The following is a 22,351-nucleotide window of genomic DNA, read 5'->3' as shown; positions in this document are numbered from 1 at the left end:
ATTTTGGAGACATCATGTCTAGACGAAGTACAAAGAGAAACACTAAACGAGTGAATGCCTCACTTATACTTATACGCCAGTTGTCCTGGATTGGTCCAATCTGGTGGTCGTTGTAGATTTGCGGTGCACTGCTGGTTTGTAAGTGACCCCAGGAATGTGCCTTTTCAATGTGTGGCAAGTCCCCAAAACACCAAACAACGTTCCGGCGAGGAAATGTTCTGGCAACTGATATCTAAGCAGATCCTTGACTTGAGGCTGTAGTACTGCTCATTACACCCAGCTTGTAGTGTACAAGGCTGGAGCTAGAGAAAAGGCCATGGGGTCACACCAAAATCAGTTATTTGATTAAATCATGAGATTTCAGCCAAATGGACATTTTAGGCTTGAGTGTGGCACTATAGCCTTCATCCTACACTTAACATGAAGGTGCTCAGCAAGTTTCATAGCAAATATGCCTGTTAGATTTTGAGGTATCTTTAGGTGTCTTCCAGGTTCCATGAAGGTGAACATCAAATGTCATCCAGGCGGTAGTTTTTGAGATGCCGTATGTGTTTGAATACTTTTATAAAATTATTATTAGTCAATAATCGTAAAGGTACAGTGTTGAACAGGCCAACGGACCACTTATACCTAATCATCCATAGAGCTCATTAAATCAAAAGATTGTATCCAGACTGTCCACATAAACACATTTTCATGATTTTATTTATTTATTGATAAGAATCTGTGGCTCCATACATTTGATATGATTTCCATAAATACGGTACGACATACGGTACATAATGCTCTTTGTTGATGGTTAAGTCATTTGAAAGGGAACAATTTCAACACACACAAAAAAAAACATTACAAATTGTCAAGAATTTCAGCCATGAACATTAAAATTGGAAAGAGTATTAGATTTATCAAGGGAAATTCACTGCACAAGACACATATACGTGAATATACGGCAGATATGATGAAATCATAAACCACAAAGGAAATATTTTCACGTTTACTGAGGTTTCTGTACTAGGTCTATACTTTGTGCATGTGCGCGCACACTCGTGTCAATAAGCCTGTATTTGTGCTATAAGGGGCACTTGATTATGTCACTAATCGCATCCATGCGACAGCATTGATTGTCGAAAGAAGGATTTGTAAAATAAGCGCTAAAAAAAGTTGCCCCTTTCAGTTCCAGCTCAGCAGCATTGACGGTGGTCTCGTTAGTACATTGCTGTAGGCCTAGTCCACTGTGTTTGAGCACATTCTTCATTGGCTTGGGCACGTTAATGCAAAGCCGCGACGTTGTTCTCGGCTGGTTTTTAAAACCTACTATATGTTGTAAGTGTTGATTATATGATAACCATGGCTATGTAATATACGGTTAGTTTGACCTATGGTCAGACAATATCTTAAAGTAGCACCATGTAACTTTCCTCTTCTACCCCGAATATGAACCCGATTTCCTGCGCAAGTGCTGAAAATGTTTACCATCCAGCTAATAGAGCCTGCTTGCTTGCTTACGGGATAAACTGAATCTTGACCATCAGGTCACAATCCGTGTCAGATCCTGTCTGTGTCTATAGGTGAGACATGACCTTTGACACGATCTAAATGTCTCCAAAGAGCAGGGAGACAAAATACAACCACCCAAGTCGTATAAGTTGTATTGTATTAACGTACTCTGCCATACAGATTGGACAAATTAACATTTTATTCATCAAAAAAAATACATAGTGAGGCTTTAAGAAAGTATTTATGAAAAGTATTTTAGGCTACTATTCTATGTTATGAGGTATTTCTGTGAGGTAACATGATGTTGATATAATGCACATTCAGTGTAAACATAGAATTTAACAGTTAAAACGTATAGGCCTATACTGTGTTGACCGGGGTCGCCCTGGGGTCAGCCCTCTTCTACACCAAATCTCTTTGGCAAAAAAAAAAAAAAAAAGCTGGTCTACAAGCTCACAATGTGACACATTGTGAGCTTATAGATCTTTTTTTTTTTTCTTTTTTTGCCAAACGTCTATTATCAAATACCCAGAATAGGGACACTAGGGTTTGTGTTGTTCAGAGGCAAGTACAGTGCTGTCATAAGACGGGCTGGATGAAAGCAAACTTTGACCCAATTAAATATCAGACCAAAATCACCAAATCTTGCAGTGGATCATAAAGTTATAGGCAATTACTTCTACCTATAGTATAGCACTGGTTCCCAAGCACTGGGGTCGGGACATTTGTGGTTCAAGGACACATTTTTATGGGTCCCTTAATGTTTTAGTTTATTTTGTTTTTAATTATTATTATTATTATTATTATAAAATCTAAATATTTCATGAATTAAAGACAAAATTCAATGATTTCTTTCAGTAATTTTATGAAGAAATCAAAGACAAATCTAAGAAATTCCATAAATTAGAAAACAAATGTTTAGGAAGGAAGTAGTGAAAATATCCCATCTACAACGCATCTACAAGCTCACAACGTGGCATGAAGCGATGCGTTGTGAGCTTGTAGATCAGCTGCTTTCACTAGTTTGGGCAAACGTCTAATTTCTCTTTTGGGTCTTGAACTAAAAGGTTTGGGAACATCAAAGGTATTGGGAACATCAAAGAAAGAAAGACAGCCAACTGTCTTTCAAACAGTGAATATTCTCTTTTATTTTTTGCAGCATGTCCAATTCATCTCCTCCCATTACGCAGTAATCTACCAGACCTGGATTTACAGCCGTGTGCTTCATGAAAGCCCCTCTTGTCTTAAGTTGAGGATTATACATTTTTCACAGTTCAGCTTAGGACCATTGGTTATACAGTATAGTATACTGTATGTATTGTTACACAATGAACAGTGACCATATGGCTGCCTCTATGAAATAGCCATTATTTGATTTCTATTTACTTTATATGCTTCATTATACTGTATCTCTATTTAAGAATGTTTCAATAACGCAACATTCTGTATAATCTAATGACATTTAGAAAACATGTTGGCGAGGACTATATTCTTAAATAATCTCCCCGGCCTTGTGTACATATGGGTATTCTGTCTCAGCCTTGAAACTGTATATATTTGTCAATATTTGGACTCTTGGGTGACAAAATAACTTTCTACACTCAATAAATAACGCTACAATGGTGTCAACAGGAAGTAATAAATAACAGTTATAACAAAGACAACACTAAATCTCCACAGTGACCATAGAAGTGCACTTAAAGATATAGACACTGCACCACAGTCCCACTTTCTTTTTGAAAACTTAAAGGGCCTTCTTGAAAACGTAAAAAGGACCATACCGGTGGTCTGTCATGTTTAGCCCGGGGACAGGCCTCCATTCCGAAACCCCGCCATTCCGAAACCCCGCCATTCCGAGATTTATTTTTCAAAATAGCCCATTGACTGCAACTCCAGGTATAACTAACATGACAGCTGACAATTTTCCAAAGTATTTTGTAGTTCTTTAGATTCCATTCATTTCAGTACGATATATGAAAAATCTACAGTAGCTTGAGCAAATGTAGATAGTCCACCACCACCACACAAAAAACTGTTTTGGGTCAAAGTTACATTATCATGTGTTTTAAACATGATAATGTAAAAAGAATAGTCCTTGGAGAAAGGATTCAACTGCCCATGACATTTCGCTGCTGTAGGAGTGAGTGAATAATACAAATTGACACCTGAATGGTCTTTTAAATGTTCAAAGGAAAGTCTGACCAGTAGTCATGAATACAAAAACAATACAAAAGAAAAAGAAAGGTTATACATATACAATTTTGTTGAATCTTCTGCAGTGGCTGATAGAGTCATAATGGACAATAATATTGTTCGGTTGTTGAATGTACACTACTGTACTATCTGGGACTTAAGAAACAATGATTACCACTGTACAGGATACAACACATGTACACGCACGCACACGCGCACGCACACGCACACACACACACGCACGCACGCACACACACACACACACACACACACACACACAAACATGTAGGTACCTTGGATAAACCAGGACAGGACAGAGTGTGTGTGTGTTATGATGGCATGCTTAGTTTATTTGGACTTTGGACTCTCAATTTGAGGCGTGTTAATCTTCTCCCCGGTGAGCAGCTGCCAGATGCCTCCCCTGTAGTTCTCGTTCCCCAGGGAGTACAGGAACACGTTGAAGGTGGGCGACGTCTTAGCCAGGATGGGAGCGATCTGCAGAGACGGGTGCACAACCAAGGTAAATAGGAGGTAGGGATATCATATCACGTGACAACGGGGATGCACCATGTCTGGCTATGAAGCTCACCATGGGTGCCAGAACTCGCACCGGAAGTGCGATAAAATACATGTCAGTGAAGCGACCGCAGTTTTCCCAATGACCCTGAGTGCAACGGTGGGCGCCGATGGGCAATAGGCTTCCCACACTCCCGCGCCCCCACCGTTGCGCTCAGGGTCGTTGGGAAAACCGCGGTCGCGTCAGTGAATGGAGCCGGCTTGATCAGCTCATGAACAAACCTGGAACAAAAACTATTTACCGGTATGAACTGAGACCTTTGTCAAATAATCTGTTCAGGATTGTTCTATTGTTACAATCACTTGCTTTTCGATGTGCACAGTACATAATGAAATAATAATAATAACAGTAAATAATAATCATTTCTGTCTCCGAAGTATCGCGAGATTTGGTTCCCAGACAGGAAATGGTGGATAGTCTCGTGATACTTGGCACGTTTAGAAACATACTTTTTGTTCTTTAGATACTGCTATAAATTGACACAGTGCACACATCGAAAATCCACACAGCAGAAAAAAATGTGTGACATGCCTTCTTTTATTTTCCTGACCTGAGTATGTTATAAAGGTCTCACTTTTTCATAAATAGTGTTTGTTCATGGACTTCATGAGCTGCTGGGAGGCTGCTCCACAGTCTTCCACCGAACTTCCGGCTGCAGTTTGGCACCCATGGTGCGACGAATCTGCCGGTTGGAATTGCGAGATAGCGAAAGGGGCGTGGATGTCTTTACCTCCTATTTACCTTGTGCACAACAAGGTTGTCAACAATGAGAATATAATTAAAATAACATTAACCCTGACTACTGTAGAGCGGACACTTGGTAAACGGAAGATTCCCGGTTCGATTTCTCCCGGCTACCCTTAGGGTTGGTGTCGAAGTATCCTTGAGCAAGACACTGAAACCCTAACTGCTCCTCATGAGCAGGTTGGAGCCTTGCATTGGTTTCCTCTGCCATCAGTGTGTGAGTGTGTGTGAGGTTTTCATTGAGGTTTTCATTTCCTGATCCAGTCATCCCCTGAAGGATTATGGGAATTTGAGTTTTTGCATCAGTGCCGGGTGCCGCATACCGCACGCAACGGTTTACAATAGGAAACGTTATATAGGTTTTGCAATCAACAGTTGGATTTGAAATCCCGATTTTAGTCTGGTACGGCAGTTACTGTGTTAACCTCTTGAACCCCATTGCCCCCACCGGCGGGGGCAAAAGGTGTTGACCTCTGAACAGCTGTCAATAAATGTCAATAAATCAATAGAGACCAAATCAAACTACAATTTCTTTGTTGATTATTGTTGCAGTGGTCCTGCAGCATAGTAATCAGCTGCCATACTTTTCATCCATACATTACTCATATTACAGTATTATTACTACTTATTGTTACTCGTTTTTATCATTTTTCACCCTATACTTTAACATTACTAATATTACAGCACTACTGTCACTAAAACATCTGTAGTGTTTACATAGTTTGGAATATATTCATACAATTTTGCCTATCAATTGATGACACCTTGGTGAACAATTTCTCCATTCACTATATATGTTTTCAATGAGGTCTTGAGGCTCATTCACCATTCAGAAGGCAACATTTCCATAGGCGGAGGTCTTTTTCAATCATCTTTTCCTAGGTAAATGATCACAGCAGGACAATTTGGTAAGAGAAAGTTGATGTTTTAAACTGCATTTGTGAATTTTCAGGGGTTAGCTGACATTTGGTGAGTCAAGAGTAGCCACAATCATGGTAGTTTTGTGTCCACAACTGTTCCAATTTGGGCATACATTTTAGGCGGATTTTTTCCCTGGACCCCCCTGGGGCTTAAGAGGTTTTTAACTTACATTTTCGAAGTAAATGGGGGCTGCGATAGTGATGAAACCCAAACCCAATGTGGAGACCCACTGTATGTGGATCCCGAGATCCACATTCTTTCCTACGTTTTTAAACATTTAACATGGCCTGTGTGTCAGCGTGCAACCTACAGGAGAGCATTTTCTACTTCAGACATTCTCAAACGTTTTAATTTCAAGAAACTCCATAACTGTGAGGGTGTATAAATGGAACCCAAAATGGGTCCATTTGGTTCCATTTGTTCTGTTCTACTTGGTACGTGTCTGCATCAACTCACCATCCTTATTTTGGGGGAGACCAGGTTGGAGTCCCAGATGGCTGCGTAGAAGGCCAGCACACCGTAGGGACCCCAACAGAACAGCATGGCCTTGAAAGGAGAGCCAGCATTGAACTACAGGGGATGGGAGAGAAAATGGGGGGGAGAGAGATTAGTAAATAAGAATGATGTATTTACAGTCATTTAAAATGTTCTCAAGCTGCAAGTAGGATCTCAGCTCTTGCACTGACACAATGTACAAATTCCAACAGCGCGCAAGAGCAGGTTTTTGCAAGCGGAGCAAAGGAGAGAGAAATATGCAGTGTCACGGGGCTCACTGGCATATGGACGGCTGGTCACAAGCCTCGGATAATGGTTTGGTGGGGGGCGGGCAAAATGTTATGAACTCATAGAATACTCACATTCTACTCCTAGGAAAAGCAGAGAATGTTCGAGAGGCAGGGGCTGAAATATCTAAAGGGGCCTTTTTTAGTGAAAATATTGAATATAGCAGACCTCCAAGCTTACAACGCGTTGCAGCACGTGCAAGTGGCTAATACAGTATGTCTTTTTAGAGAAAATAAGCCCATTCCCAAGATGCACCGCCATCTTTCATGGGCAAATGTGACGTATGGGGGCTGGTGTAAATAGTAACAAAAGGATTGCCGGCTTATTGTGTCTAAAAAGACATATTTAGCCACTTGTACGCATGCCCCCACCCACTGAAATCAAAATACTAAAAACGCTAAAACAATATAAAGCAGTAAATGAAAATATTTTAACACCCATCTTTTCTTTTCTCTAATTACAATCTAAAATATGAACCCTTGTTGTAAAAAACTAAAGTTGTCCTTTAACGCGATAATTTTTAAAGACAAACATTTTCAACAAAATTTGGGAGAGCAAGAGATTTGGGTACCAAAGACAGCCAAGTATAGCAGGTTTTAAGTGGCTATCCTAACTTCAATTTCAAGCTGGTGCAACAAGAGTAAACAACACTATAGACAACATGCTGTATATCTGAATGTCTAATAATAGCATATATGCCTTTGTACTTGGACTAGAAGTGTCTCTGGCCAGCCCAGATGACCGTAAGTAAGGGCCTTATGCAATGTATAGTGCAGCAGTATGCCTTTGGCCCTGAGGACATCCATCTATTGTGTCTATTGTGTACAATGACCTTTTCACTAGTAGCCTCATACATAACCAACACAAAACACCCTCCCTCTAGCCATGATGTATGTGTGTATCGTATGTATGCTACTCCTGGCTCATGTTGTTCTCACGTACTGTCAATACTTCACGTTTTTCTACTTTGATAAGATATGTAACGAAGCAATACGTGGAGAACACCTCAGCTCCACTCCTTTCTTTGAAGAGTATCAAAGAAATACATACTTTATGTCCTTGTTACTTTGACCATGTAGAATATTGTCACTGTCGAGCATCATCAGTGCTATTCAGGGACGTGCAGAGAATGTTAGAGAGGCAGGGGCTGAAATATCTAAAAGGGCCTTTTGGTGAAAACATTGAAAATAGCAGACTTCCAAGCTTGCTTGGAGGTCGACTATTTTCTGTACTTATTCATAGTCTGAAGAGGGCACTTTTTACAGACGGGTAAAAGGGCAGGGGCTCAAGTCCCCTTTGATGTCTATGTGTGCACGTGCCTGGTGCTATTGGACACCACAGATATAAAAAGCTAGATACCTCGTCCACCGCTGCAGTTGATTGGAGCGACCCGTCCAACTTGATAGGCAGAAAAGCGGAAGTGTCGAGGGCAGGCTGCCACTCAAAAAAACGACTGGCCAATCACAACGCGTCTTTTCCGGGACTTTTCCATTCAAACCCGCCTCTGATTTGCCTACCGACCTTCCGTGTCTGTTACGCACACAGAAGAATTCCAAGCCTGTCAATCAAAAATGCCTATCAATCCGAGACGGGTACCAGAGAGCCGGAAGAGGCGTCTACCTTTTTATGTCTGTGTTGGACACCGTTTACGTCTGTGTGTGGGTTTTACAAATATAAACCAATGAAAAGTATAATAAAAGCACTTGTGACTAAACCTCTTAACTCCATTGGATCCTCAAAAACTGTCGGTCAAACCACATAACTCTTTTGTCTCCACATTAATGGTCAAAAAACCTTGAGCTGTATTTGGGTAAAGCGATGATAATATAAGGACACATTCGAGTATCTGACAATGTACCTGTATAAAGTCACCATACCGACTTTGATAAGGTAGCATTCTGTTGTTCTAAAACATGTTTTTTTTTTCTTTTTTTCTGAAAGTTAATATTTTGGACATTGTTTCAGCCCGACAGCAGGGATATGTAGTACAGCATATCATCGCTGTCGGGTGGAAACCTTGTATGTCCAAAACCGTCCATTTTTTTATATTATTTTAAAAACGAGATGAGAGGCGTTGTGTGCTTGTAGATCGGCTATTTTCACTACTTTTGTGCCACACTCTTGTATGATGAAGTAGGGCGGGCTTTAATTTACGAAAGCATATCGTCATTGTCGGGTGGAAACCTTGTATCTCCAAGTTTCAAATTTGTACGTTCTTTTGCAAAGTAAAGCCCTGCTTCATCATACAAGGCCGTCGCACAAAAGTAGTGAAAACAGCAGATCTACAAGCACACAACGCCTCGCGGTGCGAGGCGTTGTGTGCTTGTAGATCGGCTGTTTTCACTAGTTTAAATCATTTTTAAAATGGTAAATGCAAAACGAACGGTTTTGGACATACAAGGTTTTCACTCGACAGCGACGATATGCTATTTTGAAACTTGGAGATACAAGGTTTCTGCCCGACAGTGACCATATACCATTGTGTGTTCTAATCTGCTGTAATGGACACTGTGTGGTGGTTCTTCTTACCCGGGGGTTTCCAGTCTTCTTGAACCTCTCAGCGATGGCCTGGTAGGAGGTCAGGACGACGAACATGGGCATGGCACTGTTGCACGCGGCCATGGGGATCAGGTAGGACACGTAGTTCCTGTTGAGGACACAAACACACCACGGTTCCCATTAACACCTGGAACACATTAGTACGTATCATTATTTTAACCATTCTTTTCTGCTTTAACTATATACCGGTATGAAAATGTGTGCAAGTCTGAGTGGTTAGGGAGCATGCCTGGGGAGCCACAGCCCCTGGTTGTCGCAGGCATGATTTCCGGTCAGGCAGCTATGTGTCGATGTGTCTCTGAGCAAGTCTATTAACCCCTAAGAGACTTATAAGATGGGTAAAATGCAGAGAATACATTCCCCCCCCCCCCCCCCCCCCCCCAAACTTTGGAAAGGAATCTTAGCCAATTGGAATGGGATCTGAAAATTCTGACTCGTATATTTTGATCACATGATCATAGGGATAAGGGTCCATATTACAAGAAAGCAATTTGTGTTTATCGCAGGTGTAACTAGTTTTTTCTGAGCATGTACCGATTTCTGTGAGTTTTGGACAAAATCTGTAGGAATAGTAGCACAAAGTATGTTTTGATGAAAACACACACTAGTTGCGTTTACATAAAGCAGTTTTTTGCGCATTAAGGCTTTTGAGCATAAATCTTTATATGGAAACACTTCAAAATTCAAATAAACTTGAATTATTCGCAAAAACATTTATGCGCTTGGAGGAGGTGGATTTTGAGGCTTTATTGAAAAAACTTAATGCGCATCAGTGAATGGAAACACTACGCGAATTATGTTTTGAATTAAAATGCATTGAATCGCTTATGTTCAAAGCTGTGCTCAAAAGTAAAACCATTCGTCATTATTCTACGTTCCGCGACGGCGTCACCTGCACAGAACGGCCGAGAACAGCAGACCTCCAAGCTCACATCGCATCTGCAGTGCTGTGCTGTGATGAGCCTGTACAGTATATATCAGCTGTTACCGTGCGCAATGCTGTTGCAGGGTTGAAGTAGCTATAGTATGTGGAGTGGAGCGTCTTGATCTCTTCTTCTCTCTCTCTCTCTTTCTCTCTCTCTTTCTCTTATTTTATGAAATCTATAGGCTGAAGAGCCCTGACTTCAATAATGTTCAATAATGTGTCTCACTTGACTGGAAAAATAGCGCCTGTCCGACAGCTTATTTATTTCATTCTTCTAAGAATCGCATTTTATCAGTGAATGGAAACAGGCAAAATGTGCATTTTCTTTTTTCAACTCAATGATGATTCGCTTCCTATATTTCGAAAAGGTCATCTGGCACAAACAGGGTCTATAAGTTGCATCATGATCAAAGGAATCCAGGGGGAAAAGATGTTGATTGTATGACCTATGCTTCAGGGGTTAGAGGCCAAACGTGAAGTGGGCTGTTGTAGTGCCTTCGGCCTTACGGAGACTATAACTGGATTATAAAACAATTTATGCAATAACAAGACAACGAAATTAATTAAAAACTATAAAGCAAGGGTTAACAACAAATGCATTATTAAAAGAATTCTTTATTTTCAAAGTACTAACTTAATGAATAAATTGAGAATAAGTCATGCGTAATACTTTTAAAGAGATTGAAAGCATGTTATTGAGTCAGCGATTGTGTCTCAGGAGTGGAATCTACTCTGATGGAATTCCACACTGAAGTGTCTCAATATTTGAAAGGGAGCCATCGAACATAACACATTGTTGTGAGTGAGTGAGTGAGTGAGTGTGTGTGTGTGCGTGCGTGCGTGCGTGTGTGCGTGTGTGCGTATGTGCGTGCGTGCGTGCGTGTTGGCGGCCGGTGGGGGGTTAGTAAACCTATAAATCTAGGTCACTTGTCTGATTTGACAGAGTGCCCTAAGCTCTGCATTGTGTACAGTGTATACTGTTTATCCTATGTGTTGTATGAATGGTGTGTTGTTAACTGTATTGTGTGTGTATATACTGTAGATATTGACGAGCAGGAGGGACACACACTTCCAAACCCAACATAGGCAGGTGTTGAGCAAAAAACCACAATGAATTACAAAAGGAAGACAACAGATAAAAAGAAGAGGGAAAAAAGACTATGTTTCAACTGGAGCCCAGTTCTGCACGATCCGTTTTCTTCCTTTTATACTGCAGATCAGTGGTTCTCAATGTGGGGTCCCGGGATCCCCAGGGATCCATGAGGGGATCCAGGGGGTCCCCAGCAAATAGTCAGGAACCAAAGGGACCCTTAAAGTTATCCCTTTCATCCAATGAGCCAATAATTTGATGATCAGCAGTGGTTCCCTATGGCAGGGGTTCCCAAACATTTTGGGCTCAATTAAGGCACCCCTACAAATGTATCTTTCATCCAAGGCACCCCTACATTATATTCATAATTTTCAGTCCCAGCACATTATTATTATTTATAGCATATTTTATCGATTATGTTGCAAGGAAAACGTTGAGCTAATAGTCATTTTGGTTAGAACTGACTGAAAATAACGTTGTAATCCAAGTTTAAAATTATACTAAAAATATATTTTAAGTGTCGAAATACATTCCAACTATTATCAAATTATTACCATGTACAAATGGAACCAGATGGACCCCTACGGGTCCATCTGGTTCCATTTGTACGCTCGCAGAGTTAAATGAATAGATGGCATAGATGATTTTACGGGGTAGATTGGGGTCCCAGGAATAGAAATGGAGGTCCGTGGCCTAAAGCATTTCAAAGTGTCCGTCCTTGAAATGAAAATGGTGGAGGATCACTGCTATAAAGAATCTTCTCTTATGGGGTTATCTTTTCAAATGGGGGCTAATATCTATCGATTTGGAGGTCCTTGACATTAGCCTGATAAATCAGTCCGCACATTACCACCCCCTGTTGGTGGGTGGTGTGTAGTGTGGACTGACCCCGGAGATTAAATATTTTATTTCTTCTCGCCCGAGGAGCGGGCGGCTTGAATGGGCCAATCAGGGTTGTATGCTTGGGGCACGTGGTTTGGCGTCTGGTGGATTCCCAAGGCTGGTCCGGTCCCAGCCCCCTCCCTTCAGAGCTCTTCTGCCCACGTGAGAGTCCCTAGTGGACTCTGATTGATGCTCTTCTGCCCACGTGAGTCGCTAGTGGACTCTGATTGGTCCGTGAAAACTGTCATGGCGGAGTCAGCCGGACGCCTGCTCAACTCGAATTATTTTAATAAACTATACAATAGTGCCGTTTCATTACGTTTTAATACCATTTTGCAGTAACGTAAACATTAGGGGTGTGTATCCATCCCCTACAAGGCGATTCGATACGTATCCGATACATGGGCTAACGATTCGATTCGGAAACGATACGGCTTACATACAGAACGATTCGATACGATTCGATACGGTGCAATTTCGATATGATTTCGATTTTGTGGATTTTATGCGATTCGATTGGATACGATTCGATACGATTCGATGCGATACGGTGTGATCTGATACATATTTTTAATGAAACATTAATTTTCCATTCAATTAAGAAGCTATAATCTATAAAGTAGCATTGCTGACCTTCAAATAATGGATATCTCATAAAAGACCATGGAATAACAGAAAATTGTAAAGAAAGATGGATGACAAATCATAAAATAGACACAGACGTGTAGATACAAAAAATAATTAATGTAAACTACAAAGCCTACTGACATGGTTTGAAAATCTGTCTCACACACCCATTTCTAAGAACTTCACTTTAGCAGTTACAGTTGGTCAGGTGGAGAAATATAAAACAAACACACAAAAGGCCTGGCCCTTCAGGCTTCATTCAGTACAGTGCAATAATTGTACTTTGCAAAGCTGCTATAATAACACTGAAAAACTAAAATACATCCTCACCAATGCCACAGATCAGATCAATCCTCAGCAATGCCACAGATCAGATCACCAAATAAAACTAGTAAAAGAGCCTGCTGTTATTCAGTCAATAAGATCATTTCAAAGAGATCCACTTTACAACAGTAACAACAGCAGTATAAAGTAGGCTATAAGTGCAACATTTGAAGTCTGGCACACATCATGTCTACTTGTTATCTTATGGCTCTACTGCAGTAGTTCTAAAAAAAAGTCAATGTCAAGGACCTCCAGTTTGACATGGATCAGGCTGTCTTAAGTTTACCCAAGGGTTCATTAGGGTCCATTTGGTTCCATTTGTACACTCCCCTGAGTTACACATACCCAAGGGTCCATTTGGTTCCTATCATTTCGCCGAGGACCCCCTAGAACTCCCTCAAGGACCCTTGGGGGTCCCCGGACCCCACTTTGAAAACCAATACTCTATAGTAGCCCTTTGCCATAAAAGCTGATGCTGTGATTATTACCTTTGCTGTCGACAAGCGCGGGGACTTCTGATGGTTCTAGTAGAACCGGGTTCTACTGGGAAAAGTGTTATAATCCAATCCATTACTGTCGCATTCTTATAAAATCCAAACTTGCGTTTCTCCACTGGAATAATGAATCCATAGTGATGGAACTCAACTAACACGTTGTTGGTTTGTTTACAAGTCGCTGTGTGTCGCACATGCGAGCGTCATACACGCTGCATCGGAAGTAGCAGATCTATAAGTTTACAACCCATCCACATGCAACACCCTGTGGGCTTGTAGATCTGCGGCTTTCCGCAGGACAGTGACTGCAGTACGTAGAAACACAGCTCTATTTGGAGGACAGAGCAGCAGGCAGCTTTTTCTTTTTTTTCTTTCCGTTGCACTCACTGCAGCACTGACTGTGCTAGCAGAGCGCTCACTTTTGAAGTAATGATTTGTAACAGTAAACGATGAGTAAGTAAGTTCAGAATTTCACAGCAGGTTAATTATTTAATGCTAAAATCCGATTAATCCGATTAATTACTTTAGGACCGATACATCGACCGATACGGCCGCGATTTGGACCGATCCGGGTAAACGCGCATCGATGCGGCCGTATCGCTAGTGTTGAAACCGATAATCGATTCATATCGATTTTTTTCGACACCCTTAGTAAACATGCAATCATATAATATGTTATAAGAAATAACATATTTTTGCAATGTCAGGCCACGTCGCCGTCGGGGGCTCTAAGCGTGTGTGTGTGCGTGTGCGCGTGTGTGTGTGTGTGTGTGTGTGTGTGTGTGTGTGTGTGTGTGTGTGTGTGTGTGTGTGTGTGTGTGTGTGTGTGTGTGTGTGTGTCGTCAATAGGCTTTAGCCCGCCCCCCAGAAGTGGAATGTCTCCCCCCGAAGGATCAGACTCTTTCCCAAAACGAAGTGAAACGTAGTGTGTGAAGAGTCTGACGCTTGCAGCCAGGCAACCTTGACATGACTAGGTGTGAGAACCACTGCTGTAGGTGTTGTTACCTGTCTCCCTTGCTGATGTCCAGGGTACAGCAGGTCCTGAGCGGTTCGTAGTCGTACTCTCCCCAGCCGATGACGGGCATAGCGGCCCAGAAGGCCGTGAACAGCCAGATGAAGACAGTCAGAGTGATGGCGCTGCTCCACTGCAACTTTGTCCCTGAGAAACACACACATTTTCTGCTTTAATACCTCATAGAGTCCATAATTGCGACCAAAGGTCACACTTTACTATGAGAAACGTCACAGCTTGTCCGCGTCCGTCTGTTAGACGTGTACACATTTTTACAGTCTATGGGTTTGGCGCTCTGACATCATGCTCTGATGTCACTGTGATGTCAGGGGAACCACTCTAACAGAATGGGTTTGCCGCTCTGACATCACGTTCTGGCTTCACTGAAACTAACAGAATCCCTTTTATACCCATATACTGTATGGAGTTCCCTGATGTCATCAATATTAATGATGCCCTGTTAGAGAGATCCCTGTGATGCCAGGGGGAACAAATCCCTTTTATGCCCATATATGGAGATTATGGAGATCCCTGTGATGCCAGGGGAACAAATCCCTTTTATGCCCATATATGGAGATCCCTGATGTCCACAGCCCTGATGTCCACATCCCTGTGGCGCGACCTCGCCCTTTAGGCGTCTTACTAGTATACTGTAGGGAGTACAAGCTTAAAAGTGGTGTAAGTGAGATTTCTTTGGTTAAACAAAGTGAAAGGGAGAATGGTTGAGACACAGACAAGTGTGTCTGCGGGTTTTTATAAATATTGAACACATTAAAAGTATTACGGGCTTGTGACTAACTAACTACATTGGATCCATTGGAACACAGGTTAAAAGAAAACCCATTTCCTGACAAGAAACGCCTTTGGAACATAGGCCTATAAGGTTTCGACCCGACAGCGAATGTGAATTGTGAGCTGTTGTGGTCGCTGCAATTACACCACTTCCCTTTTCCTTTCCTACCACATTTACAATAACAAACCCCACTATAAACAGGAGAAATGGCCTACATATTTCACCCTGGGCAGCATAACACGCTCCAAGGCTTCTCTCTGTGTTGTCAGAGTGTAAATAGTTTCTATCAGTCCTCCTGGCAGGTTCCAGCCACTGTTTGTTTCTCTGCTCATAATCATTAACCACAGCGTCCCTCTTCTGAGCATGTCATACTAGGCCAGTGTTTCCCAAACAATGGGTCAACTCAGGACCCATTTTTGGGTTACAAACCCATTTTTATGGTAAATAATATATACATATATTCTTTTGTTTGTTTGTTTTACATGTATTTCCCACAAAACAAAAAGGCCTGACCTAAGTTTTCAGAAAAAAACAATATTATTAAAAAATTTGCCTACAAAAACAAACATGTTACTACATGGTAAATGGTGCATTTATATAGCGCTTTTATCCCAAGGCGCTTTACATAGATTGTGCATTACATTCACCCATTCATGTGCATTACATTCACCCATTGACGCACACATGCATACACCGGTGGCGGAGGAAACCATGCAAGGCACCAACCTGCTCACCGGGAGCCATTAGGGTTTCAGAGTTTTGCTCAACGACCCTTCGACATTAACTCAGGGGGAGCCCGGATTCGAACTGGGAACCCTTCGGGATCCCTTTGTGCTCTAATACCGGTTTCTCTACCCCTGAGCTATGCCGCCCCCACATGTACTGTAATACACTAAAATGTGTTCCCGGCCTGAATGGGATAATTATTTCAAAAGAATAAAAGAAAAAGAAAAATAGCTGATTTACAAGCTCACAAAGTGTTGCCCGTTGTGACCCTGGTTGAAAAAGTATGTAGGGTTCAAGTGATTTGACCTGGGAATTTACTGTAGATCAGTGTTTGAAAGCATGTTGAATGGAGCTACTGTTTGTAGACCGATCAGAGGTTACGTGGGTTAATTAGATAATAGATACATTATCGTGTGTGTGTGTGTGTGTGTGTGTGTGTGTGTGTGTGTGTGTGTGTGTGTGTGTGTGTGTGTGTGTGTGTGTGTGTGTGTGTGTGTGTGTGCGCGCACACACGCGAGCGTGTGTGTGCCTGTTTGCTTGCATATGGTAGGAGTAATGATAATAACTTATAGCTCAAACATAGGACAGAATACATAAAAACAAGAATTTCACAAAGGTAATAGACGAGAGATGAATACAAATCGAACCATGAGCAGAAGACGATGAATGAAAGAAAAGGTTACAGGAATGCTTTGTGGGACATATTTAAGAGTCATCTAAATGATAGAATGGCGTCAGCGTGGCTAATGGCCTCGGGTTAGAGCATTCCAGACAGTGGTTTGACTATGTTGTGTCTATGTAGACTACAGGGACGTGTAGAGACTGTTAGAGAGGCAGGGGCTGGAATTTCCAAAAGGGCCTTTTGGTGGAAGCAAATAGCAGACCTCCAAGCTCACAACGTGTCGCGCTGCGACGCGTTGTGAGCTTGGAGGTCGGCTATTTTCGGTGTGTGATACCACACTGAACTAAGCATAACCAAGTCAATACTGGAGATGTGGCACAATGGCATGGATTTCTACACAGAGAGGGCAATTCTTTCAACATAAGATGCTGCATTCAAGTTCAGGAGAGTTTTGAGGAGGCAATTCTATTGAATGCTGCCTTCAGGTATGGCGTGGAAAGAGGGCATTTGCATTTCTTTCACCATAGTAAAAATTGCATTTATGTTCTGGAAAGGGCAGTTTTTACAGACAGATAAAAGGGCAGGGGCTCAAGCCCCCTTTGGTGTCTATGTGTGCACGTGCCTGATAGACTATGTGTGTTTGATGATGTTTCAACCACTGCCATTGTTGGGTACATGCATATCCCCGGGCAGTAGCGCGGGAAGGGGGGGGGGGGGCTACGGGGGCTACAGCCCCCCTGGTGCCTGGTCAGCCCCCCCTGAGCCCCCTCCAGTCGCATGAGCAGACTCAGCGCCGTTACCGAGTTATAGAATAGTAAATCTTCGTCCCCCCGACTTTCGGCACCTCCGCGCGGTCCAAGAAGATACAACCAAGCGCTCCCTACCTCCTTGCCCAACCCTGGCCCCCACCGTTGTGCTTAGGTTGCTAGGGAAACGGCAGATCTACCTGGAAGCAGGTTTCAATCACAACGCGCGGTGCAGGCATGTTTACTTTATGGTGGACTGTGTGTTTTGCTTCATTAATTTGCAACACATCACTTACACTTACCAAGGGATTATTGCATGACATCATGGACAGTTCATTCGCTATCAAGGATAAAGTGAGGTTTTAACAAGGTAAGAAGATTGACTTTATAATGTGTGCTCTCTCTCTCTCTCTCTCTCTCTCTCTCTCTCTCTCTCTCTCTCTCTCTATCTCTCCCTATATTTGCAAAACTGTCTGCCGCCGTGCAGACCCTAACCCTTTTCTGATGTGGGCTTTGCGCTGTAGTTTATTGTTCTGCATGGCTGGGGGTTTTATATTTTTGAAACACACTGTTGGTGAAACAGAACAGGGCATTGTAGTGTGTGTGTGTGTGTGTGTGTTGCCTGTCTGTCTGTGGCTCCTTGCTATACCATTGCGTGGGGGGAAATCACCGACCGAAACCGTAATAAAAGTCCCCCAAAACTGCAATAAAAATCACCCAAACCCACACAAAAAATTCGCGTGGCCGCGCCGCACGTGCATGTCTCCAAGCTCAGCCCAGCCCACCCTAAGATTTATTAGTTCCCGCGCGCCTGTCCCCGGGCGTCTCTGCGTTCTGGGAAATAGAATGTTCCCTTGAGCAATAGTGTCCAGCGTGCTTTCTGCCTTGCATGATGGTAGAGTTGCAACTGTATCTCTGATAGTCATTAAACGAAACGGCTCTTTCAGATTTTTCAGATTCCATCCTGATTGGCTAAGATTGTCTTCCAAAGTTTGCAGGACTGCTCCATTTTGAACAAAATACCTCAAATCATGAACACAGAGTGCGATTTCAGTGAAGATTTCCATGCAGATTTCCACTAGGCAGAGGAAGAAATGCCACTTGAAAATTTTCAAATCAGCCTCATGGTGGCGCTAATACAGGCTGATTTGTGTTTTTTACCTAGAACTCTACCGATCAGTGAAAACGTTGTATGCACACTCCCTAGAGGCCAAGGAAAAACCTTTACACTGCATTTTTCAAATCTGCCTTTCATAGCATCACCAGGAGGCCGACTTATGTAAAACACATTTCTTTGTATTACTTCTTCAGATGTTAGCCAAATTTGACACAACTCGGTACACATGTCTTGATAATCATGTGATCAAGATGGATATCTTTGCTTTTTCATATTCCATCCTGATTGGCTAAGATTGGCTTCCTAAGTTTGCAGGATTGGTCCGTTTTGAACAAAATGTCTCAAATCATGAACGCAGCTTACTGTAAGATTTTGCATGCACATTTCCACTAGGTCGAGGAACAAATGCCACCCTTTTCACATTGGCCTGTTATAGCGCCACCAGTAGGTCGACATTTGCAAAACAATTTTTTCAAACAAAATGCCTCAAATCATGAATGCGGTGTCCGATTGCCGTGAAAGGCCGAGGAAGACATGGCACCCTTTTCACTTTGGCCTCTTATAGCGCCACCAGGAGGCCACAATAACCTACCTGACCTGGCGGAGACCTGTGCTCGGAAGAGCACTGCTTCTAGTTTAATAAAAAAATAATTTGATTATCTGCTGCACGCCTACATGGTTGGTTTCCCCTGCGTGGGGTGAGTGAATGGGTCAATGCAAAGCTCTGTGGATAAGGGCGCTATAGAAATGCAGGCCATTTACATTCCTGACTGGTCAGTGCGAGCTAGCTGTCTGGTCACTTCAATGCTAAATGGTGCAATTATATCAAGCTTTTTTACACAAAGCATTTTACTATTTTGCTTTACATTCACACATACAGGTGCATTCTCTAACACACACACACACACACACACACACACACACACACACACACACACACACACACACACACACACACACACAGGTTTGCAATTGCTACTTTGTGGGGACATTACACATACAGTAGTCTACTATCTTTGTGGGGACATTCCATTCATTTTAACCCTAACCCTAAACCCTAACCCTAACCCTAACCCTTAACCTAACCCCTAAAGACCTTGTGGGGACGTATTAATTTGTCCCCACACGTTTTTTTCCCTGGATTTTACTATCTTTGTGGGGACATGAGGTCCCCACAAAGATAGCTTTGCAAGCCCACACACACACACACACACACACACACACACACACACACACACACACACACACACACACACACACACACACACACACACACAGTCCTGTCACATTGCTTCACAAATCACATAATAGGACCTTCCAAGTGGCCATACAAACCTTTTCAGTCAATTTTCAGAATGTATTTTTGCTTTAATCCATGTGCTACACCTGACCCACTACCACCTATCTAGTCACTTAATAGTACAGTAGTGATGGTATCTATCTAGTCACTTACTAATCCAGCAAAGCGTTATATTTCGCTAACAAGTTAATTCATTCATACTCCCACAAATACAGTCTGTCACTTCACGTTCATTCACATTCCCTACAAGCTACCTCATATACGCCCGCTTACTCACAGTACATCTCAATCGGTTTGTTTAAGCAGTCCTATATTCTACAGTCATTCTTATGTTTAGCTGTCTCTACTGGTTGTACAGCTGTCAGTGGTAAGAATTCCCTCCACCTCCCCGGCCTCCTCCCTATGGAATGTAGTTACATGTGTTGATTTGTGGATTGTACTGTGTTTCCAGGGATTGATTATTTTAAGTAATATCTTAAATCATGCAACTGAAGGTTCAATGGTATGTGCATGTAATAACTGTATATTATGCGTTGCTCTGGGGGGGTTTGTGATCAGATTCTGTCTCAGGTCATCTGTAATATCACACCAGAGCCATACCGCCAAACTATATGCAATATCATTGCAATAAATGGTTATTCCTGAATGAATAGTTAATGGTTAATCCTGAGCTGAATTATCTAAATAAAGTACAGTAGTGATGGTATCTATCTAGTCAATGGTATAGGTGCCCACTTACTACTGCAGTACTGATGGTGTCTGGACACTAACTAGTGCAGTACTGGTAGTATTTGGACACTTACCAGTACAGTATGGTATCTGGACACTTATTAGTGCAGTTCTGGTGGTATCTGGACACTTACTAGTGCAGTACTGGTGGTATCTGTCCCATGCGACGGCGGCGATGAAGTGGAGGCTAGCAAGAGCTGTGAGGAAACCCTGAAATCCGTGCATTTGGCATCCATCTGAGCCGTACGGCCAGTACCTGCAGTTAGAAAGGATTCACCTTCAATCAGTTAATGTATTCATCTTTGCATGATTAATCAGAACACGCAATGATCCGTTTTAGAGATAGGCATGGGAGCAGGATCTGTCTCTCACTGCGGCCAACACCCTGTTGAACTGTAACTCCTTGAATTCATGAAAACCAACATACAACATCATCTTACATTTTGCACATGTGTTATGTTGACGATGTGGAGGATACAAGGAGAGTGGCACCTATAACTTTCTATTTTGTGCAAAATGTTTAAAAAAAGGTTTGAAAAGTGGTCTTTAGTAATAGAGCAGATTTGTACACCCTCAGAATTATGAGGAGTCCTTGAAAATAAACTGTTGGCAGAACCACTGCATTATTGACAGTAAAATGTAAACATGTTTGATTGCATTGCCTTTGATTGATTGAATACTTTAATAGTCAAGCTCAGAAATGTAAACAGCACGTAATAACACAATAACAGTAGTCCTGTGGTCCTATTCAATTCATCACCTTACAACTGTCAACTCAAAGAGAAATGATTGATGATTTCCATGTCTATTTAATTTTGGATACCTTGTTTTGTCTACACAGCATACCAGCAAGCATGCATCATGTGTTTATCACACCGCTACAATATAGGTTACATCACCTCAGAAAGCTGGAGAAAGCGGCGATGGTCGCGTTCCCAGAGATGCCCATATCAGCCAGGGCCAGGCTGAACACGAGGAAATTGCTGGGCGTTCTCAGCTCTCTGATCTTGAAGAAAGCAACGACCGTGACCGCGTTTAGGAGGAACCCAAGAAGACCTTAGATAGACAAATGAAAACCCAAGATGATTACCTGTGTAAAATGAAAATTAATTTTACACAGTAGGTAGGAAAATATGGGCATGATATAGACTCGGTGCGCGCATGCAGCGATGCTTGCGCAACGTGCATGTCCCGTTCATTCATTTTTGTTGACATTATTATCGAAAGTGATTGTATTTCTGCACGCTGTGTGCAGAAATAGTGCGGATGCCTTATCCTCCCAACTGTCACACACTACACAGCTGTGCAGAGTCAGTCTGCAGACAGACAGATTACAGGTCCAGTGCAGTATAGTCAAAGGTTAACAACAGTGGATGACGGATTCCATTCCATCCAGCACTCACTCACCCTCCACGAGCAGACACGATCCCAGCGAGAACACATCGAACTCCGTGAAGCCCTCCGGTAAAGGGTACGAGGAAATCTGAACCATCCTGGTGGATGAAGGCGATCTATAGACTCCGTTAAAGTGTACTAGGGTCTAGGAACCACCGCAGACCAGCTCCTATATCCACTCGCTGCTGATGATGAATGTGCCTCGGTGTGACCTAAGAAAGATCAGCGCTTTTAAAGGGGCATTTCACGTGAAAAGCATGGATGTCATTATGTAAAGCCTCTACATCTCTCTCTA

General features: G+C 42.3%; 1 protein-coding gene across 1 annotated transcript; it reads right to left on the bottom strand.

The window, feature by feature from the left end:
• Positions 1-687: 687 nt before the first annotated feature.
• On the bottom strand, positions 688-22,351 carry rgra (retinal G protein coupled receptor a). The gene is made up of 7 exons (XM_080739870.1): positions 22,069-22,351; positions 21,561-21,717; positions 20,796-20,917; positions 14,622-14,775; positions 9,245-9,362; positions 6,389-6,502; positions 688-4,185 (listed from the first exon to the last, which is right to left on the bottom strand). Exons 1-7 carry the CDS (start codon positions 22,151-22,153, stop codon positions 4,039-4,041), a joined length of 897 nt encoding a protein of 298 aa, XP_080595996.1. The 5' UTR covers positions 22,154-22,351; the 3' UTR covers positions 688-4,038.

This window comes from Nannobrachium achirus (assembly GCF_963921795.1).
Source record: "Nannobrachium achirus genome assembly, chromosome: 13".
Taxonomy (NCBI): Eukaryota; Metazoa; Chordata; class Actinopteri; order Myctophiformes; family Myctophidae; genus Nannobrachium; species Nannobrachium achirus.
Note: the sequence above shows the minus strand (reverse complement) of the source record. Positions and strands in the feature narration are given on the sequence as shown.